The sequence below is a fragment of the Hermetia illucens genome, chromosome 5, assembly GCF_905115235.1.
Source record: "Hermetia illucens chromosome 5, iHerIll2.2.curated.20191125, whole genome shotgun sequence".
Taxonomy (NCBI): domain Eukaryota; kingdom Metazoa; phylum Arthropoda; class Insecta; order Diptera; family Stratiomyidae; genus Hermetia; species Hermetia illucens.
In genome coordinates, this window is record NC_051853.1 from 90907761 (window position 1) to 90926747 (window position 18987).

Genomic DNA, 18987 nt, shown 5'->3' on the forward strand with positions numbered 1-18987 from the left:
TATTTTATATCGAATGATCGATACTGTCGTATGACTGTTAGAAGCTAAAGAAATTTTTTTGGACGTCAATATTGTGTTCACATCATATCTGCAGCATCTGCTTTACTGAGAAGTCTCCAACTCTACTGCCTTCTGCTTCCTCCTCAATAACAGGTCCAATAGTGGTAGCCTCTCCCTTCCACTCAGAAGCGGGGTTGCGCAATTTTGTTCCGTCAAAGGCTTGATCTGCATGCAGTCGCACCATCTTGCGTATCGTTTTTTCTGATTGTGGCACAAATGTCATCAACATACCTACCTGAAATTAACTCCAGTTCCAGTTTGACCATGAACATTTCACTGATGAACGGAAGGAGAATTATTGCTCGTCGATCCTCCTTCTAGCGGCTTATAATACTCGCCTCTAAAGGTAAAGAAGCCAATCCCCTGATAGAGCGATCGCTTTTTGATTAGGATACTTAGAGGAAGAGCCATGACGTCAAAGGATAACAAAACTTCGTCTTCCTTGGGTTCCACAATCAACTAAACAGCCTGGGAGAACAAGGTTGAGTTCTTGACTGGCTATTTCATACGTGGGAGATATTTCTGCGAAAAAAATTCTCTCATCTCCTTGGTTTATGGATCTTGGAGCACTCTTTGATCCTAGGAAGCGCCGGGTTTGAGACTTTAATTTTTTTTTTGTCTCCTAAAATTGGTTGCCATTTTTTAATAGCTCTGTCCAGCTGTTTCACTAGTTGTGGTGGAAGATCCGACCGGAGTTTTCTGTAAGGTCCATTTTCGAACGCGTTCTTCATTCTGTTCTCGTAGTCCTATTCGTCCAATATAACCAGTGCACTTCCTTTGTCTTCTGTAAGGTAGTTTAATAACTTCTCTCAGAACTCCCTAATTATCTTTTTCTCCTGTAAGATGTTGATGTTCTTGGTCTTGCTACTTTAGTTTTCTTTGATAGCGATCGATATGGGGTTGGATCCATCGTGAAAAGATTGCGAGAGAAGCGTTTTCGATGGTACGGTCACGTAATTCGTGCTAACGAAAATTCACTTTCCAAGATTGCTCTGAACATCAAAGTCGATGATAAGCGACCAAAAGGCTGGCTGAAACAAAGGTGGTTTGATACGCTTGATGGGGATTTGAAAGCCCCGCAACTGCATTAAGATCAGGCCTTTGATGGAACAAAACGGTGCAACCAATCAAGTCGAGCCAGCCCGCTTCTGGACGGAACAAAGGCTAAAGTAAAAGAAGAAGAAGGCAAAGATAGCATCTATTGCTGCAGTCCTCATCCATTCCTTTCGTTCTGTAATGATCAGCAATGTTCAGAATTATGCGTTAATTTCCGCTTCTATATCGGTGATATAGTGGGATGGCTTTTGCTCCCTTCGTAGATCTACAAACTTCTTTTCAACGAGATCCCTCATCCTTTGGCTTCCATATCTTCTCACTTTTATAAGAAATAACAGGAATACACCTTAGATGTGCGGAGATTGAATTTTGGTGTCGAGGAACTCGTCGAAATATTGAGCCCATCGAATTTTAATAAAACTAACCACTGCGTCTTCTCCAAATCTAACTCTGAGCTGGAATCCTATTTCCTTTCGATTCAGTTCTTTTCATCAAGTAGTAAGTCGATCTTAAATGATGCCTCTTCTATCTGAAAACATCATCATTTATATATTGTACTAGCTTTTCCCCTTTCTGCGCATCTTTTCTTTTACCTTTTACGTTTTAATTCTGTTTGTCTCATTGGGGTCTTCTGGGTTGCTCTTGATATTATTTTAAGTGGATTTTTTTTCATAACCTACTGAAACTCTTCAGAGATACCGGTCTGATAGGTTTCTCTACTCTCTGACTTGATTACATCTTTCAACTGACTGCATTTTACATCAAATCTATCGGTTTCCCAATGTCAGTTCAGGTTCTGCAGGATTTCCGATATATTTCGATGCTTTTCTGTGTCGAGCCTGATAAATGGGCTTGCTACTCCCATTATTTACTAAATAGTGATCACTGTCTCAATGAACGCATGAATGCACCTCAAGAATGTTAGATGTGGCTGGTTTCTCAATGATAAGATCATCCAGCTGGTTGAGCGTGTGGATCCTGCGGTGTGCAAACATTTAAGTGATATTGCCATAGCCTGCTTCCATTCTTATTAGTTGTATCGTGAAGAATTTGGCCCCTAGTAGTTGTACAGTGGACCACCTTTTTGCCGATCTTTGCGATGAAGTCGTCAAGTACCATCTTTGCGTTATTCAAGGACAGTGAATCAAATACTGACTCATAGACTTCCGTTGAAGCATATTCATTGTTTAACCAGACGTTGAAAATTTCAGTTTTTTCACTTAGGGTTTCCTATTTACTCCTTAATGGAGTCTCTGATGAGACTGTGCTTCAGTTTCTTTATCATCACGCTTAGTGCTGTGTAAGTGAGAAGCTCACAGTAGCGAGGCAAACAGAATAAAACCACCGACATTCATGACGACGGAGATTCGAACCTAGAGCAAGGAAATTTAGAGACAGTCAGTTTTCACTTTTCTTCCGTTGGTTGGTTTGAAATCTGTGATGTTGAAATGATACCACATTTTCGCGTTCCACACTTTTTCCGCAATTAAAAATATTGTGCTTCCCAAAGTCAAATATATATTATAACTTCGTTTTCAGGACCGCCAAGACATCTATTTGGTACTTCTCCACTTGTTCACTAAGTGCTCTAAGAACATCAATTCTGAGCAGGAAGCGTACATTCCAAATTCCGAACTAATATTCCTATTGCCGTTCCCCTAGTCTTCGTTGTATTTCCGATCCGATCCGTGATTCAGCTTGGACTCCCAGGATAACAGTATACTGTGAGCAAGTTGTTAGTCTCTTTCATAGCCTAAACCTGCAGGACCGGTGTGCACATCTCTTTTACCGTACAAAGAACTCGCCGTTTATTCTCTCTCCCGCGTTCTTTATGGATTACCAGCGTGAGGTAAGAGCAGGATTTGATAGTGGGGCTACAGGCATTAAATCATCGTGTATTATCAGGTTTCTATTGAGAATTGCATTGTCGAATCTGCAAATCCCCCAATAATAAACGCGATAAATAATTGAAACATTAATTAAAACATAAAGAACAAAAAGATAGATCCAGGATATGTCCCATATATATGAGCGAGGCTGCCATGTTAAACAGTAGGATATCGACGAAAAATTTGGAGAAAGATTTATAAAATTTGCGAATCCTTAGCAACTTTTAGCCTTCACATGCAAATTTCACTAGCAATTCTTTAGTAAAAAGCATATAGTGATAGTGAGTAATATTTCTAGCCTGGAATGACTAGCCACCAAAAGCATGTTCATTAATATCGGGAACAGTGCACACGCATGAATAATGGAACATTTTAGTGTCACAGAAGTTTAATCCTTCAAAATTCTATCATCTAGAGTACCCTTCAAATTATAGAATACATCATATATGGTTTAAGTTTTCTCATTGTTGGATCAGAACCATCCACCTTCTACCTAATATTAAAAAAACTGTAACTACTAGGAAATAACTCGGTCATAGCCAAAATATGACAGCATTCTCTAATTCACTCTACTCTAGAGTAACCACCTCCAGTACCAATGGGTTGCTGTAAAAAAATGTTCCTAATATCCCCAATTCTTTCTCAGTGTATCTATTCAATTAAAATCATTTAATTCTAATATAGAGGTGTAAAATCTATACTAAACTCATGGTGTCGTCGCCAATCATCAGCATCTCATAAGCTAATTACAGAAGCAGGTTCTAAGCGTGAAGCCTAACTATAAGACGTTCAGTCCACTATATCTGAATTGTTTTGTTGTTGTTACCGTCCGATATGTCAATTAAAGATCATAAATTTTAACAGCTTTTGTTGGTGAGTGCTTAGCAAGAACTTTCACTAGAACCGAGAAAAGACCATCTCCCTCACCCAATGCGAAGAGAAGCACTTCATGTCTCAATTTTAAAGGTAATTAATTAATGATATGCATGTAATTTTTACCAGTTGTATTGAAAATAAAATGGAAAAATGAAAATATTCTAGCCTGTAGCTAACAGGTGGAGGAAATCCTTCCGTTCGCCGTCCAGTCTGTTCAACCGAATCGACATGTCTCATTAATTCGGAAGGCAACAGAGAATATCATTGTCCAAAATGTCCACGACACTTCACCATCCATTAATTTTGACTACATAAAGTATTATCGTCATACCCTCAATTTAAATTGGGATTTCACACTTGACTTCCTCAAGGAAGACTATTATATAAAATACAACTTGATAAATTAGAGTTCACGCTCATAAACATATTTCATAATAAAGTATAAGCATTATTTGGTTTAATATCTTTCAAAATTATTTTTAATGTTGGTTTAGAATTAGATTAGATTACTTTGCAATGCATTTCGACTTTAAATCAAGGATTGGAATATTTTACGAGAACGAAGAACTCTAATTTAAAGGCATCTTAATAAAATAATTACATTTTATTCCAATGAGAAGAGATTTATTTTCACTCACCGTCATGTATAATACCTCCTTATAACTTCTTCAAAGATAATAATAACACATCCTTTATTTACGAAAATTGCATGCGCCCTCTTCTCTGTCTTCTTTGTCTTTGCAATTTATTCTGCCATCAGCAAATTTGAAAAAGAAAGATCACCGACAATAAATTGCAAAACACATTATATGGCTACAAAAAGTATCATCTTCTTCTGATAGGACTTCTATCCTTTGGCTAAATTTGTTTTGTTTTCATTTCGAATAGCTAAATTAACGAAAACTATTCTTAAAAAAATTGTACATACAAACTAGACGAATATTGATAAATAACATGTTTGTGTTATAAGTTTCGAGAAAAGCAACTAATATTAAGTAAAAAGACACAGTATATTGTACACACATGTATTATATAAATGTTTCCCCGTTGATTTGGTTTAGAGTTAGCTATGTATGCTTCCATTGCGCTGTTTACTACGTATCTAATCTATTTCTTTTCAATTTCCGCATTTTATCACCTTCTACAATTTTTATTTATGCACTACTGGCCGAGTAGATAAATTGGATAGTTCTTTTTCACGATCGCGATCGTCGTCAATGTCTAGTTTAGAAAATATTACATCGGAAGCTGTGACTTGTTTAGCATTTACGGACAGTTATACAAAGAAAAGTGGTAAGTGAAATTCATCCTTTTAAGAGCAGCAGACAATATTCATTCATTTTTCCAATACAGAGTCTTCTACGCTGATACCGACATTGTGGGTGGGAACCAGCTTGGGCTCAGTCTTGACTGTTTCTATTAGTTTACCAGATACAGATTCAAGGAAAACTCAGCCAGTAATCGTCTCAATTTTGGGTAAGACTAGCATCTAATAATATTAAATTTTGATTTTATATATAAAATGCACTTTTCAATTATGTAGTTCAACACATATGCATGCATATTTTATTTCATATTTATTTAAATACGAAAAGGAAGAAAAAACTTTGTCATCACATTGCTATATGAACAGGTCCCTATTTATGCTGATAAAAATGGATCCGAAAAAAGCTAAAAAATATTTCTTCTTTGGATGAAGTTTTTCGCGGCCAAAATGGTATGACGCCAAATATCAATTTTCTAAAACACTCACTAGGGAAAGTTACACCTGCGATATGGCTAGGTAGGCACTAGTGGCCGCTCCAAGGAACCCAATTAGCTCTATTGTATGCCACTTTAATGCCACAAACTACTGCTGTTATGAGAGCAAGTAGGCGGAGTCCAGCCGGTTTAGCTCTTCAGAGCCAGCACGTAGCTTTCATGAAGGAAAGCTGCTCTCTCATTCTGCAGCTGGAGACCCCTCTGAGGTCCCTAGAGAATGGTTCACATAGTGTCCGTAATCTGGCTCTAGCTAGAGCTGGGCAATCACAAAGGAAGTGCCTGAGGTTTCTCCCCTCTTCTCTGCAGCTACAATGCGGGTTGTAGCGTCTGACAGCATGGTCCCCTATAAGCCAGTTCCCCGGCATATCGCCGTAATATTGTATGGATTTGCACGCATCTGGCACAGCAGCTCTCTTGATCGGGTGTTGTTACAAGCGAGCCAAATCCTCCTTGATTTGACACAAGTGGTGAGCCTTGGTCATCTAAGGTCCGTGGCTGATAAGTAGTGCGAGTAGATTCCACCCTTGATAGTCGGCAGCAGGACACAGACTATACCCGCCAAAGGATAGCCAATGAACAGAGCCCCGTCTGGCCAGCCCGTCAGCCCGTTCATTCCCCTATGTTCCTATGACCGGGAACCCAGAGTGAGGTGACCCACCAGCCTGGAAGATGTCGCCGTTGATTACAAGGCCTTAATAGCCGCTTGCCTGTTGGTCAAAATGTCTATGTTACCCTTGGGAATCTTCGGTTCCAAAATCACCAGGCTGGGAATACACTGGCGAAACCTGATAGATCGTCCGACTATTCGAGGAAAATCCCATACCAATTCCACAGACCATCTTTGATCTGTCGGTGAAGAATACTATGTCGTAGCATTGCAACACGCCACCTGTCTTCCACTCTGTCCTAGTTGGAAAGTCCACTGCTAAGTTTTTCGTGAAGTTAAGCAGCGTGTGGAGTAGTCCATGGGGTATGCCTAAGATGTTACTATAGCTGTAGGGCTTCGCTGTCCGACATCCAGATTCACGTAGTCCGACAACACTGCACGCTACAATGTATTTGATGTGGAGGTCTAAGGGAAGATAACGTATTACATTAAGAGCATCTGCTGGGCAGGACTGCAGAGCCCGGCTAGCGCCTGCACACGCGATTCTTTGAATCATATTAAACTTCGTTCTATTGTCCTTTCTGCTCAAAGCCTGCCACCATACAATAGAGCCGTACGTTAAATGGGATGCACCACCACTGTGTACATCCAGAGAACCATCCTCGACCAAAGACTCCATTTCCTTGCAAAGGTTCTCTTGTTATAAAATGTTACACAAGCCTCTTGACCCTCAGTTCTATGTTCAATCTCCAATTTAGCTTCGGATCCAGGATTACACCCAGATACTTTACATCGGAGGAAAAAACGAGCCTTTGTTCATTCAGCGCGAATGATGGAATTCGGGTACCCTTATCTTAGTGGCGAATAGCGTCAGTTTCGTTTTGGTTGGATCTTGCATCTTGCGGCTCACACCTTTCGCAACGCTCTTTCTATGAAGTCATCTATAATGGAGGAAAACATCCCTGACACCAATATCACCAAGTCTTCGGCTTACGTCAGCACCGTTGAAATGTCGCCACCTTGAAGCGTGACTCTGTTCACAGCTCTGGTCAAGTGGCTATCTGAATTATTCTGACTCTTAGCATGAATATTATCCAATGCGTAAGATACCCCTTTAATTTAATACTGGTCAAGGTTTCCTTTGATTTTTCTATAGTAGGATAGGCAAATGCATTTACGCACAGTGTGTTAGACTCCGGCAACGGTACACCGTGGGACTACCAACTAAACACCTCCCTATCGTCAGAGAGCTAGCCTAAAACCGTTTGTTATATTGCTTCGCGCTAACCCCCGAGCTCCAACTCAGTGAATTCCTTTCACCAACGGCATGGGACAGAAGGATGGGAACTGTTAGTTCCAGCCCCTCCACCGATCGAGCTCTATCTCTTTTGCAACGAGAGCAACCCGAACCTAATGCGCAACACAGTTCCACCTGTCAGCGCTCCCCAGCATCTCCTCGACAATGTTGTCTGGAGAGAGATTCACTGTGTTTAAATAGAGCTGCTGACGAATCCCATCCCACCTTCCACTAGAAAAAAAGATGTAATGGGCGCCGTCCATAACTCACAATCAAGAGATCGTGCCTTTCCAATCTTGTGCAGATAAGATAGAAAACCTCCATATCTACTTAGGAGCTTGGTAAGGAAATAGTCCCACTATGCTTCCGATTCATTCACAAACCTAAGTTGCCAAAGAGCGCCGCAGTCCATCTGCCTCTAGTCCTATTGTGCCAAGAGAGTTGCAACTCATCTGGTCTACGTTTCAATTCTTCACGAGCAACCACCTCCCTTCGTTCCGTAGAGCAGGACAGGCTGCATTGAACTTATCAGGAGACGTGGTCTATTGGACGTAATGCTCTCAATAGTTGTCATTAGCTGACTTGGCCGAAACTTCACCTGCAGCCTTGTTCGCTGCTATTTGCTCGAAAAGTTCATCTTTAAGTCAAGAATCAGTCCAAGGTACTTTACCGTTAGTTTTGACTCGATTAATATGATATGAGAGATGAGGGTCAGAATTCTCTTTTTGGTCAGGATGACTACTTCGGTTTTTTCCAGTGCAAGGTTGAAACCATGAGCAGTTATCCATCTGTTTACCCATCTCATCAATATGACAAATCTGCTTTGCCCCTGTTGCGTTCAGCAACAAGCGCGGCGGCACCATCTGTGTAACCAACCAGGCGCGACTCTTCTGGCATGTCGAGACTGAGCAGACTATCATAGGAAGTGTTTCAGACGTCCGGCCCTAAGATAGATCCCTACGCTACCCGCGACTTGATCTCCATCCTCCTCTTACCCTCTATCGTTGCATGAAGTAAGGATGGCTTTCCTTAGATAATCCCTCAATATCCATAAGAAATAGCTCGGTACAGCTTCAACGAGTCTACTTCTGATGATCCTTTCGAGCACTTTCCCGGCAGTACAAATTGATTGGTATAAAGACGGCAACTCAGGGTCGCTGTTCCCTTTGTTGATCAGGGCAAGCCTCGCCACCTTTCAACGAGAAGGAAAAATTTTAGGCAAGCGTTGAATGCGCCGAACAATATATTTAGCCCATGTTGGAGCACCATGTTTTATACTTCTGCTGGGATATCATCCAGCCCTGGCGCTTTCTTGTTTTTCATAGAGAGGATTTCCTCTTCCAACAATTTTATAGGGAAAAGTGAGTGCCCAGAGAATAGTGCCCGCTCAATGCAGTCAATTTGTAACCGAGTTCCCACGGTTCCGCACTGACCTCGTCGGCCAGGTCCTGGCAGCAGCGGGCTTTGGTTCTGTTTATTGCGTTGCAGAGTCTCATTTTCGCTGATCGTCATTATGATACATGCCTTCTACCGGTCGTTTAAACGTTGTGTCAAGCAGCAGAGTTTGTGACACTCCTTCCGAAGCTTTTCAATTTCCGCCGTTCACCAATGCAAAGAAGGCTTGCCACGTCTCGATGCCCCCCTGGGCATGGAAGCTCCGCAAGCCATCATTATCTCTTTCATAGCTAAATTTACGACAATGTCAGCTACAGCACCACCAACCCCATCGCGGCGCCACCTGCTCCAATAGCTTCGACAAACATCCCGGTGTTCACCTTTGCGACGTTCCACGCACAGAAAGAGTGGCGCACATCGATAGTTTGTGTCAACCACTTTGAAGGCAATGTATTGATGGTCGCTGAGAATGCTGGTTCCGTCGGAAATGCTTCCCTTACCTGGTCGCCGGATCGTTGGGGTAGATCCTGTATTTAAAACTACAAGCCCTGTTCTCGCCACCATTTCGAGAATTCGTTTCCCTCCGGCCCGGATTCGTGTCCTATATATTACCCAACTCATTCTGATTTTCCCGCTGTTAAAAAGCTTCCTCGCGTTTTGCTCGGCAGCCTCCATCGCAGCAAGTTTTAGACCTCAGTTGTTTCTGCTTTTCGCGTATCTTCTGTTACTTTCCTTGTCTGCTTGTAGTCCTCTACCTCCATCAGCCCGTCTTTCTTGTAGTCCTCTACTTCCATCAGCCCGTCTTTCACCCCTTTGCTGACATTTTTCTGAACGAATATCTCAAACCGCATGCACTTCTTTAAGAACCTTTCCTTTTCGGTTTTCGCAAGAATAGTCGACAACGCTCGGTTCGGTTTATATTCAAAGCCATCTGATCAGCTTTAGCAGCTTTCACTGTGTCTCTTTCTACAACAAGACCACTGCGTGGTATTGTCTAGGGTGTCGTCTCCGTCGCAGGCCACGCATCAATTTGCGAATCTTCCTCTCTGTTTGCGCATCCAGATGTCTCGTCGGGTATTTCAGCCCTTGCTGCATCCTTCACTGGACGTTGGGCAAGCGACGCATTTTCGTGCTGTGTATAAACGCAGCTAACTCATTCTCCATTCCCATATTGTTTTTATTCACCATTAAAGTTTCTACCAGCGCATCGTATGCAATGGAGCAGGCCGGAATTTCCTTAAGCAGGTATACCCCAGTTCCTTGAGGCCTGACCTACGGATCTCGGAAGTCAAAGACGAAGCAGCGTTCGCTGGGGGTAACGCGGTCTACTAATACCGGTTCAATGAATACTACCCGACCAAAATTCCTATGGGGATAGCTCGGCCATTAATAGTTCGCTCTTCTCCGAGAAACTTCCTCGAAGCTACTACCTAGGATGTAGATATTATGCCAGCTAGGGTGTCAGAACGACTTAATCGGACACCTCAGGGACGTCACTCCCCGTATCATAAGCGACCCATTAAAGATCGCTGGTCACCCCTGAGGGAAGGCTCCCTTGATGGTGTTGGTACTAACGTTGCGGGGTTGCTGTGGATTTTCCTTTGAGGTAGGTGTGCTGGGACTTAAAGAAAGGCATTCTCTCCATAATCGTCCTTAAGTGGATGACTAGGAAGCGCTCTAGGTTCTTCAACACGAAAGAGATAAGGCTGATTGGTCAAAAGTTCCGAGCAGACTCGTTGCTGCGCCTGCCCGCTTCCGGTATGAAAACCACACGTACGCGTCGACAAGACTGGTACGTATCCCAAAGAGATACGGCTCCGGTTAATTGTGACACCCCACGGCACAATCCTTGTTGGGCCCGGAGGTTTATATGTGGAGAAGCTATTTATAGGCCAACCGATCTTATCCTTAGTAATTACCGGTTTGCTAGTGGCGCGCGGCGGGGCGGCTGCATATCCTCCAAGCAAGGCTCTGACTCACTATCTCCTTGCTGGCGGGGAAGTACGTCTGAACTAACAACTCTAGGGTTTCACCAAGGGATTCCGTCCCCGGATGGGTTCCTATGTTCCTTGGACGAAATCTTATTGAACCTCGCAGCTTTGCTGGTACTTTCAATATTCTGACAATAGCCCAACCAAAACCGCACTTGGCCGACTTGTACTTCTTGTGGCAATCATTGTATGGCTGCCAATATTTGTACCTGTAACAGATGTTCAAGATCTTCCTTGTCAGCCCCCTGAGGCTGGACGCTCTTTTTAGCAGGGCAAGAGACTTTAACATTTGTTGTTGCTCGCGCCAACATACTTTATTGATATTTAGAAAAATGCTCACTTGCTGCGTATTAAATAAAGGGGGATATGTTCAAATCAAATTGTTAATTGAAGAAAACAAAAATGAAAGTTAAACCGATAAAATAATAAAATGCTCTCGTAGTATCATGAGATACACGTTAATGTGCCGAAATGTTACGGAAACATAAAATAAAGTGGGAAGAAAGCGTGGATGAGATAAGCGGTTACTACCAACGGCTTTGAAAGTCTAAAAAAAAATGTCCGAAGTACTAACTGACTTTGATTATGCGCTGGGAAGGAAAATTTCTGCCAGTACTACTAGAGAAAGGCTCTTGAGTGCTAAACTCAAAGGCTACAAAAGGATGCTTGAAACACCAAGGTTGGACCCAGAAAACTGGTCGAATGCGTTCATGTATTATGTTACTTTGAAAGTTAGTAACATCATATAATATATAATACATAGTGTTGGGAAACTATTTATAGCCCAACCGATCTTATCGTTAGTAATTACCGATTTGATAGTCGCGCACGTCTTTTTCTTCTTGGTCAGACTTTGTCCCATTCAGAAGCGGGGACCTTTTGATCGCTTACCATCGATTTCGATGCTCACTTGGTAAGTATGTTCATCGAAGGGGTCTCTCGCACGATCGATGCAACCGGAAATCTAGCGTGGACATCCTCACTTCGGATGTGATTATGACGTGTTACGCCACTAGTCCAACGTTACTTCTTCGTCTCCATTACCGCGAGACGTCGTTCGTTGCTTTTTATAGTCGGCCAACACTCAGAATCATAGAGAACTGAGGTAAATTTTGGATTTGAGGCGTTTATGGATACGTCGATCACAAGGAACGCTAATTTTAAATGCCACTTCATCCAACTTGACAAATATTGATATTATTTTATCAATAAATATTTTTTTAAGTAAACTGTATATTATTTTATTCAGACTAACTAAAGAAATTCATATTTTATACATATGGTCACATAGTGGTCAAACCGATATACACATATCTATAGTTCATTTCAGTCAATTCTTCCTCTTTTCGATTTTCCCTTATTTATATATGCACTACTTTACTGGTTATGTGCATGCATGACTGGTTCAATTACATTCACAACCTGATGATTAATTATATCAAAAATTCGATCATTATATATTTCAGGGGGACCAATATTTCGACTGAAAGGCTCCATTTTAACGATGTCATTTTTGGACTGCAATGGTGCCCTCATCCCTTATTCCTACGAACCGTGGAAAGATGAGAATCGTGACGGAAAACGAGACCGTAAATATGAAAATCTCATTTAATTCATGATGAATTTTATTCTTTACTTATTAATATATGGTTCAGTAATTCTATACTCGTGATATGTGAACATTTCGCACTCATTACGAGAATGTAAATGTTTAATTTTGGGAATTGCTACGTGATTTTATTACACATTTTCAATAACTCCAAGCGAAAGCCCCACGAGTGCACTCTTCAAAATTGAATTGTTATTCCGCACACCACATTCAAACGGAAAACTTTAATTAATTGATATTTCGCAGAGGACAATTTTCGCGATGAATGAGTTTCACATCCACCTACTGATTTTCGAATTGATTTCCAACAGGAACACCCACTAAAAATTCAAACCGCATGAGCCCAACGTTGAGCGGAGCCACAGCAACATCAAGTAGCAGTAGCGGGGATGGATACAGTGATCGACAATTTATCGTAATAGTAAGTGAAAAGCAAGCGAGGGTTGTAGCCCTTCCGAGCCAAAATTGTGTCTACCGATTACAAATAACTGAAGCAGATTTCGTTGTGAAAGCTGAAATTGTTAGCATGAAAGGTTTGTATTTCAATAAATTTTAATTTCATTACACAAATCCAATCAAGCGCTATCAGATATGAAAACGTGTCTCATATTTCGGATCCACATTGCTCATTCCTTGACAGATATGGATTTACTATGAATCAAACTAAGACTCGGTTTTCAGATTATCTGCAAGCCGACGTACAGAGAAAGGCAAAGCGCCTGAGTACTCAAACCGTAGTAGTCCATTGTACTCGATTCCCCATCTGAATCGCGGACTCATTAATGTATCGCAAGATTTTCGCTAGAGGATTCGGTGCTACTCGCTACAGCTGGAACACATCTGCACCAAAATAAAAACTGTTCCGTAGATTCCACTTTCTTGCAGGATGGACACCTAGCAGCTAGTGAATTATAACCAGTCAGAATGCCTACAATACTTCTGCAAGTCTTCCTAACTTTCGACAGGTTAAACTTTGTTTGTTTGGTTCTGACAGGAAAGGTTTGGTGGGTCTAGTAGCATTAAGGCTCTACCATTTGTCATTATAGAAAGCTTGTCCCCAGTTTTTGATAGCAACAATTGCAATGCTACTAACGCTCCAATTGTTCTAGTCCCATCATGGGTGAAATTGAATCCTGACTTTTACACTTCTGAAACTGTAAATGGAACTCGTTTTTAAGTCAAAATATCTTGTTCTTTCATAAAAAGCATATTAGGGTTCCATATTTTCATTTATATGTTCTATGTAAAGTTGTTTTTTTTAATAAAAACCATACATTAATGAAGCTCAAAGTCTGAAAAACTCTTCATCGTTATTTATAGAGTGGATTTCTATAATAAATAAAAAACAAGTTGGAATACCGGAAACTGGACGCTTAGGGCATGAAAGTTTTGTGTTCATCTTATGTGAGAAACTTTCTATTCAGGTTTCTATTTTCGCACCTGCGAACGTAGTTAAAAATTCAAAATACTCTCTATCTCTCTTCGACGGCGCTACAGTCCAAATCGGACCCTGGCCTCCCGGATGCATTGCATCTAATTATCTCGTCCTCCAGTTAAAAAATCTTTGAATTGATCTGCAGTCTACGTCAAGGTCCTCTTCTCCCATGTATAGAGCAGCACGGGACGAATTAATATCTCGTCTGTGTGCTTTTCTTGATCTCATTATGGGGAGGACCGCATAAAATACTGTATGAGCAGTAGTAATCCAACTTGGGATTTCGTGTTTTTCGCTTCCGTCCTTCGATAATAGGGCTCCTAGGTAGACGAATCGCATTGGTCCACCTGTTCGAAATTATACTCGTCGATTGCAATGTTGTGCATACTAGCCGCCTTCCGAGTTCGGCTCATGTATTTCGTTTTGGACTCATTGAATCTGAGCCCCACTGTGTGGATTTTACCAGTAACGTACTTCTGGTATCAACTGAGGCGATCTACCTGCCGACGTATTCGAGCAACAAGCTAAAGAGGGCGGGGCGAGACTATCCCTTTGCTTAAATCCTGACACTATGCGAAAGCTTTGTTTCAGTTCATTTTGGATTTGGTTTTTTTACTGACCCCCGTTGTTAATCATTGTGGCTTTCACGTAGCTCTTTTCAGCTCGATCGTTATTATGTACAGAGCATTACGATTTACGCTATCGTACGCCTGACAGAAGTCAACAAACATTTGATGCACATCGATGTCATATTCATACTTTTCAAGCATATTGTCCGTTGTCGACCGTCCGGATCTGAGGGCACTTTGGTATTCCCGGCGATGTTATCTGTATACTCTCTCAGTTGTCATTCAATTATATTCGACAGTGAGGTTTTGAAAATACTGACCACATCTTACTTTTATTTGAGTCGCGTCGCTGATGATATTGCCATTCTGATCTCTAGAGAGGGTGATTCGCGGTTTAAAACCTATCCTCATCTGCTCCACTGTGCTAAATGCTACTCGTACCTCGTTCTTCTCCAAGCTATCGTCAAATGTTAAAATTTTGTTCTTACTGAACTTTATTTGCTCTCGTCTGCAGATCTCCTTTTCGTATTGCCTTAGTTCGTGATATTGTCTTCTCTGGCTCGGGTTTGTCTTTCGATTAGTAATCTGTAATGTTCGTTTTTCTTGTTGATCGCTTCCATGCAGGCATGATTGAACCATCCGCTACGGTTCCTCCGTTTACATGACCAAATGGGTTTGTAGCGGCACTCTGGATACCATCCCTAATTTTTCGCCACACTTCGTCAGTACTTTTCTCTCTCTTGATTGCGGACAGTTAAGCCACTTTGTCCGTATCAACTTTCAACTTCTCCACATTGATTTTTGGAGTCCAGGAAATGGTTCGAGTCGCAAGTAGCACCTCGATACGTCGTCAGGTTCAATATATTGCATTTGAGGTAGCTCAACGAGGACCTGATCGATTTGATTGAATGCCTCCCCGTGTTCTGGTGTCCACGTAATTTTATGTATGTTCTTATAAAAGAAGCAATTGGGGCTTACAGCTAAATTTTTGCTGCTGGCGAAGTCGTTGAGTCCTTAACCATTATCGTTTGTTTCATGATGGAGGCTCTACCCTCCTATTATGCCTCTATGGAACAGTTCATGGCCAATTTTATCGTAAAAGTTTTTCAATAATACTTTGATGTCATTGGAGGGCAATCCTTCAAAAATTCTGTCCAGTCGGGTGTAGAATTAGTCTTTAATGGTATCACCTTTGTCCTCCATTGGTACATGACAGTTGATATATTACCCATTGCTAAATTTCATCTTGAAGCGGACTAAACAGATTCGTTCATTAATCGGTTTGAGATCAGTTTCCAACTGCCTAAATATGTAGTTTATGACCAAGGCGACCTCGAGTTCTCTACTTCCTCGCTCTTTAACGCTGGTCCGCAATAATTTATTTCATATTCGTCACACTTCTTATTGCCTGCTTAGGACAAACACTTTTCGAGAAACCCATCGTCCGCCAAGTCAAACGCTTCTTCCGATTCTTTGATCATATAGAAGAATTAACCTTATACGTTAAAAACAGCTTACTTTTGCAGTCACATTAATGGGAGGACTAAGAAATCTCTTCGATTTGATGTATTTCCTACTTAGCATGGGTTGGGAGATTTCTTCTTCTTTGGATCATAAGTTTTGTTCTCTGGCAGTTCTTGCTAAATCTCTATTAATCGTCGGAGGGATCTGGTCATCATATCAATGCCATCCGAACATTCTACTAACTGCCTGACTTTATTAGTAGCACACGCAATTTTCCTCGGAAAGACCATCTCCTTGTTTCCATTCAACGTCATATGTAAACGTTTCGTTTAAGTCAGACTGTATTTGCACTCGTTTTGGTCGGATAACTAGTTCAAAAACCATGTTATATGAAGTATTATGACAGATGGCTTAAAAAAAGTCCTCCATTCTCCATACATGTGAATGGATTGTGCAAAATTTTTTTTCACTGAATGTGGCCATGTTGGGTATCAAATGAAAGGGCTCGATTAGTATTTTCCGAAGCTGGTCCCATATTTGATCAAAGGTGAAACATAGGAGGCTGAGGGCTCTACATATGACCCTCAAAAAGTGTAACAGGTCTTGTTATCAGAACTTATCCAACTGAGAAATCTAAAAAAAAACACTGGGGTATCTAAACGAAATCTAGGCGTCAAAATACATCCCGTTCCGATATCTGCACAAATAAAGTTAATAATAGTATTTAGTATATTTTAGAAATTTAGTCCTAAAGCTCATGTTAAAACGGCAAAATTTGGCAGTGGTATAGGGGAAAACATAAGGTATAACTTTAGGAATTGATGTGAAGGTAAAACTTTTATATTTTGTGTGAATTTCGTGCATTCTATAACGGGTATGACGTCATCATAATATATAAAGTCGTCTATACCACAAAAAAGGTAGTTAGTTACTTCTTTAATCATTTATATATCAATATCAATTACTTCAAATGTATGTTTTTGTATGTATATGTAAATGAAGCTTTCTGCTAGTGCCTAATTCAGATAGATATATTTGTACATTGGACAAGTGGTATTCAATATACGTACTTTATACGGATACATATATTTATACTTTTATGCGAAACGAAAATCGAAAATAGGTGTACGATCGATTTATATATTATACATGCATATAAAATACAGTATTCGGTAATAGGCAATGTTTCTTTGTTTAGGGTGAGCATAAAATCTACTTCCGTAATATGTACGTATTTCTTGTAGTTTGAAAAAAAATATAAAGGAATATTTTGAGTTTTTAGCCATACACCAATGGAAAAATGTCTACGCACATTTTCAAATTTCTCACATAAAATGAACACAAGACCTTTAGACCCGAAGCGCCAGCCTCCGGTATTCCGACTTGTTTAAATAGGGTTTGAATGCATTTACGCACTGAGGGTCAGGACCAACGCAACGTAAACTGTCCGACGTCTAACTAAACACTCTCTGTCATCAGAGAACTAGACTGAAACTGTGCGATGCATTACTTCTAGCTAGACCTTCCGCTCTCGTGCCTTATGGAACCTTCAAATAAAGAAACAGGAGGAAAGATCAAAAAGGAATTTGTTAGTTCGGAAGGTTGCGGTTCAAATCTCACTGGTGGCAGTGGAATTTGTATCGTGATTTGACGTCGGATACCAGTCGACTCAGCTGTGAATGAGTACCTAAGTCAAATCGGGGTAATAATCTCGGGCATTTGCCTCCTACAGTATTCTGTAGTGTACCGTTACGGTCTTGAATGAAGTGCTCTAACACACTTCAAGGCCCTGTTGCAATATGGATTATTGCGCCAACGATTATTATTATTAGTTCAGCCCTGTCATCCGGTCAATTTAAATTTTCTTCGCTAATAGAAGAATCCAGACCGCTCATTTGTCAGCGTTCCTCCGTATTTCCCTTATAATATTGCCCGGAGAAAGCTTCTTTTTGCATAAAGTTGCTGACAAATAGCGCAAGACAAAAATCTCTGATTGGGGTCGTCCACCATCCCAACGCATAACACACAGTCAGAAAATCGTGCCTTCTCAATCTTGAGGAAATAAGACTGGAAACCTCCATGCCCGCTTAGAAGGTGGGTAAAAAAATAACCAATCTCCCCATACTTTCGGTTCAACCGCGAACCTAAGTTGCTGAGGTACGCAGTTCGTCCGCCTTTTGACTAACTTTCCCGAAAGAGTTGCCACTTATTTAGTGTATGTTGCACTTCTTCAGAAGCAACCTTCGGTACCCTTCCTTGTGCTTATCGATGAATTTGCTTTCCTTAACAAAGATGGCAACGGGAATCAGTCCCGCGACCACCATCGTAGTAGAAGCAGCTACGATTCGGTAGGCAGACACCAACCGAAAAGCTCCTCGTCACTGCGCTTATGATACAGCACATAAGCCTCCGCGGTATAAAACAGAACTTAGGGAATTGAAGACATTTCCCACATTAATCATTGCGAGGAGCACTACCCATCGGGATCAACTACTGTCACCCCAGCCCCATTACCCGCATCCAGGACTCATATAACAGCATTCACCGTGAGTCTCCCTTCTTTTAAACCGAACTATCTTGGAGATAAACCCCAGCTGCAGTTAACATTCAGCAAGTCTAGTCATAATACGTTTTTCACTTTCCCGGCTGCGTTAAGCATATAAAATGGTCAATAAGCAAACGTCAGGGTCTCCTTTGCGGCTTCGTCGATAGATTCGGCCGATAGTGGTACACCAGTTTATATACCCTGCCGGGATAACGTCGAGTCTTGGCACCTTATTTTATAAAAATTACTGCTTGCTTCAACTCTTCCATTGTGAAGAGTGGACAATCCTGAATGCATTCTAAGCTTTTGTCATCAACTCGAAAAGGGGCGTGGGGAATAATGCCCATCGCAGCCCATCGTCTGTAAGTTATTTGCGCACAAAGCCAATTTTTCAGTTGGCAAGTTTATATCCAAATCCTCACGGATTCTCATT

At 41.2% G+C, this 18987-nt stretch overlaps 1 protein-coding gene across 8 annotated transcripts in view; it reads left to right on the top strand.

Moving 5' to 3' along the window:
- Positions 1 to 18987, top strand: part of LOC119656582 (syntaxin-binding protein 5) — an 863788-nt gene that overhangs the window by 806006 nt on the left and 38795 nt on the right. For 4 of the 8 annotated variants that reach the window (XM_038062976.1, XM_038062975.1, XM_038062977.1 and 1 more), the window contains exons 16-20: positions 3870 to 3971; positions 5058 to 5174; positions 5235 to 5357; positions 12399 to 12521; positions 12853 to 13074. In XM_038062976.1, coding sequence (XP_037918904.1) covers positions 3870 to 3971; positions 5058 to 5174; positions 5235 to 5357; positions 12399 to 12521; positions 12853 to 13074 — 687 coding nt within the window. Of the gene's footprint in view, positions 1 to 3869; positions 3972 to 5048; positions 5175 to 5234; positions 5358 to 12398; positions 12522 to 12852; positions 13075 to 18987 lie in introns of all 8 variants that reach the window. The other 4 variants (XM_038062979.1, XM_038062981.1, XM_038062980.1 and 1 more) reach the window with 2 other exon arrangements.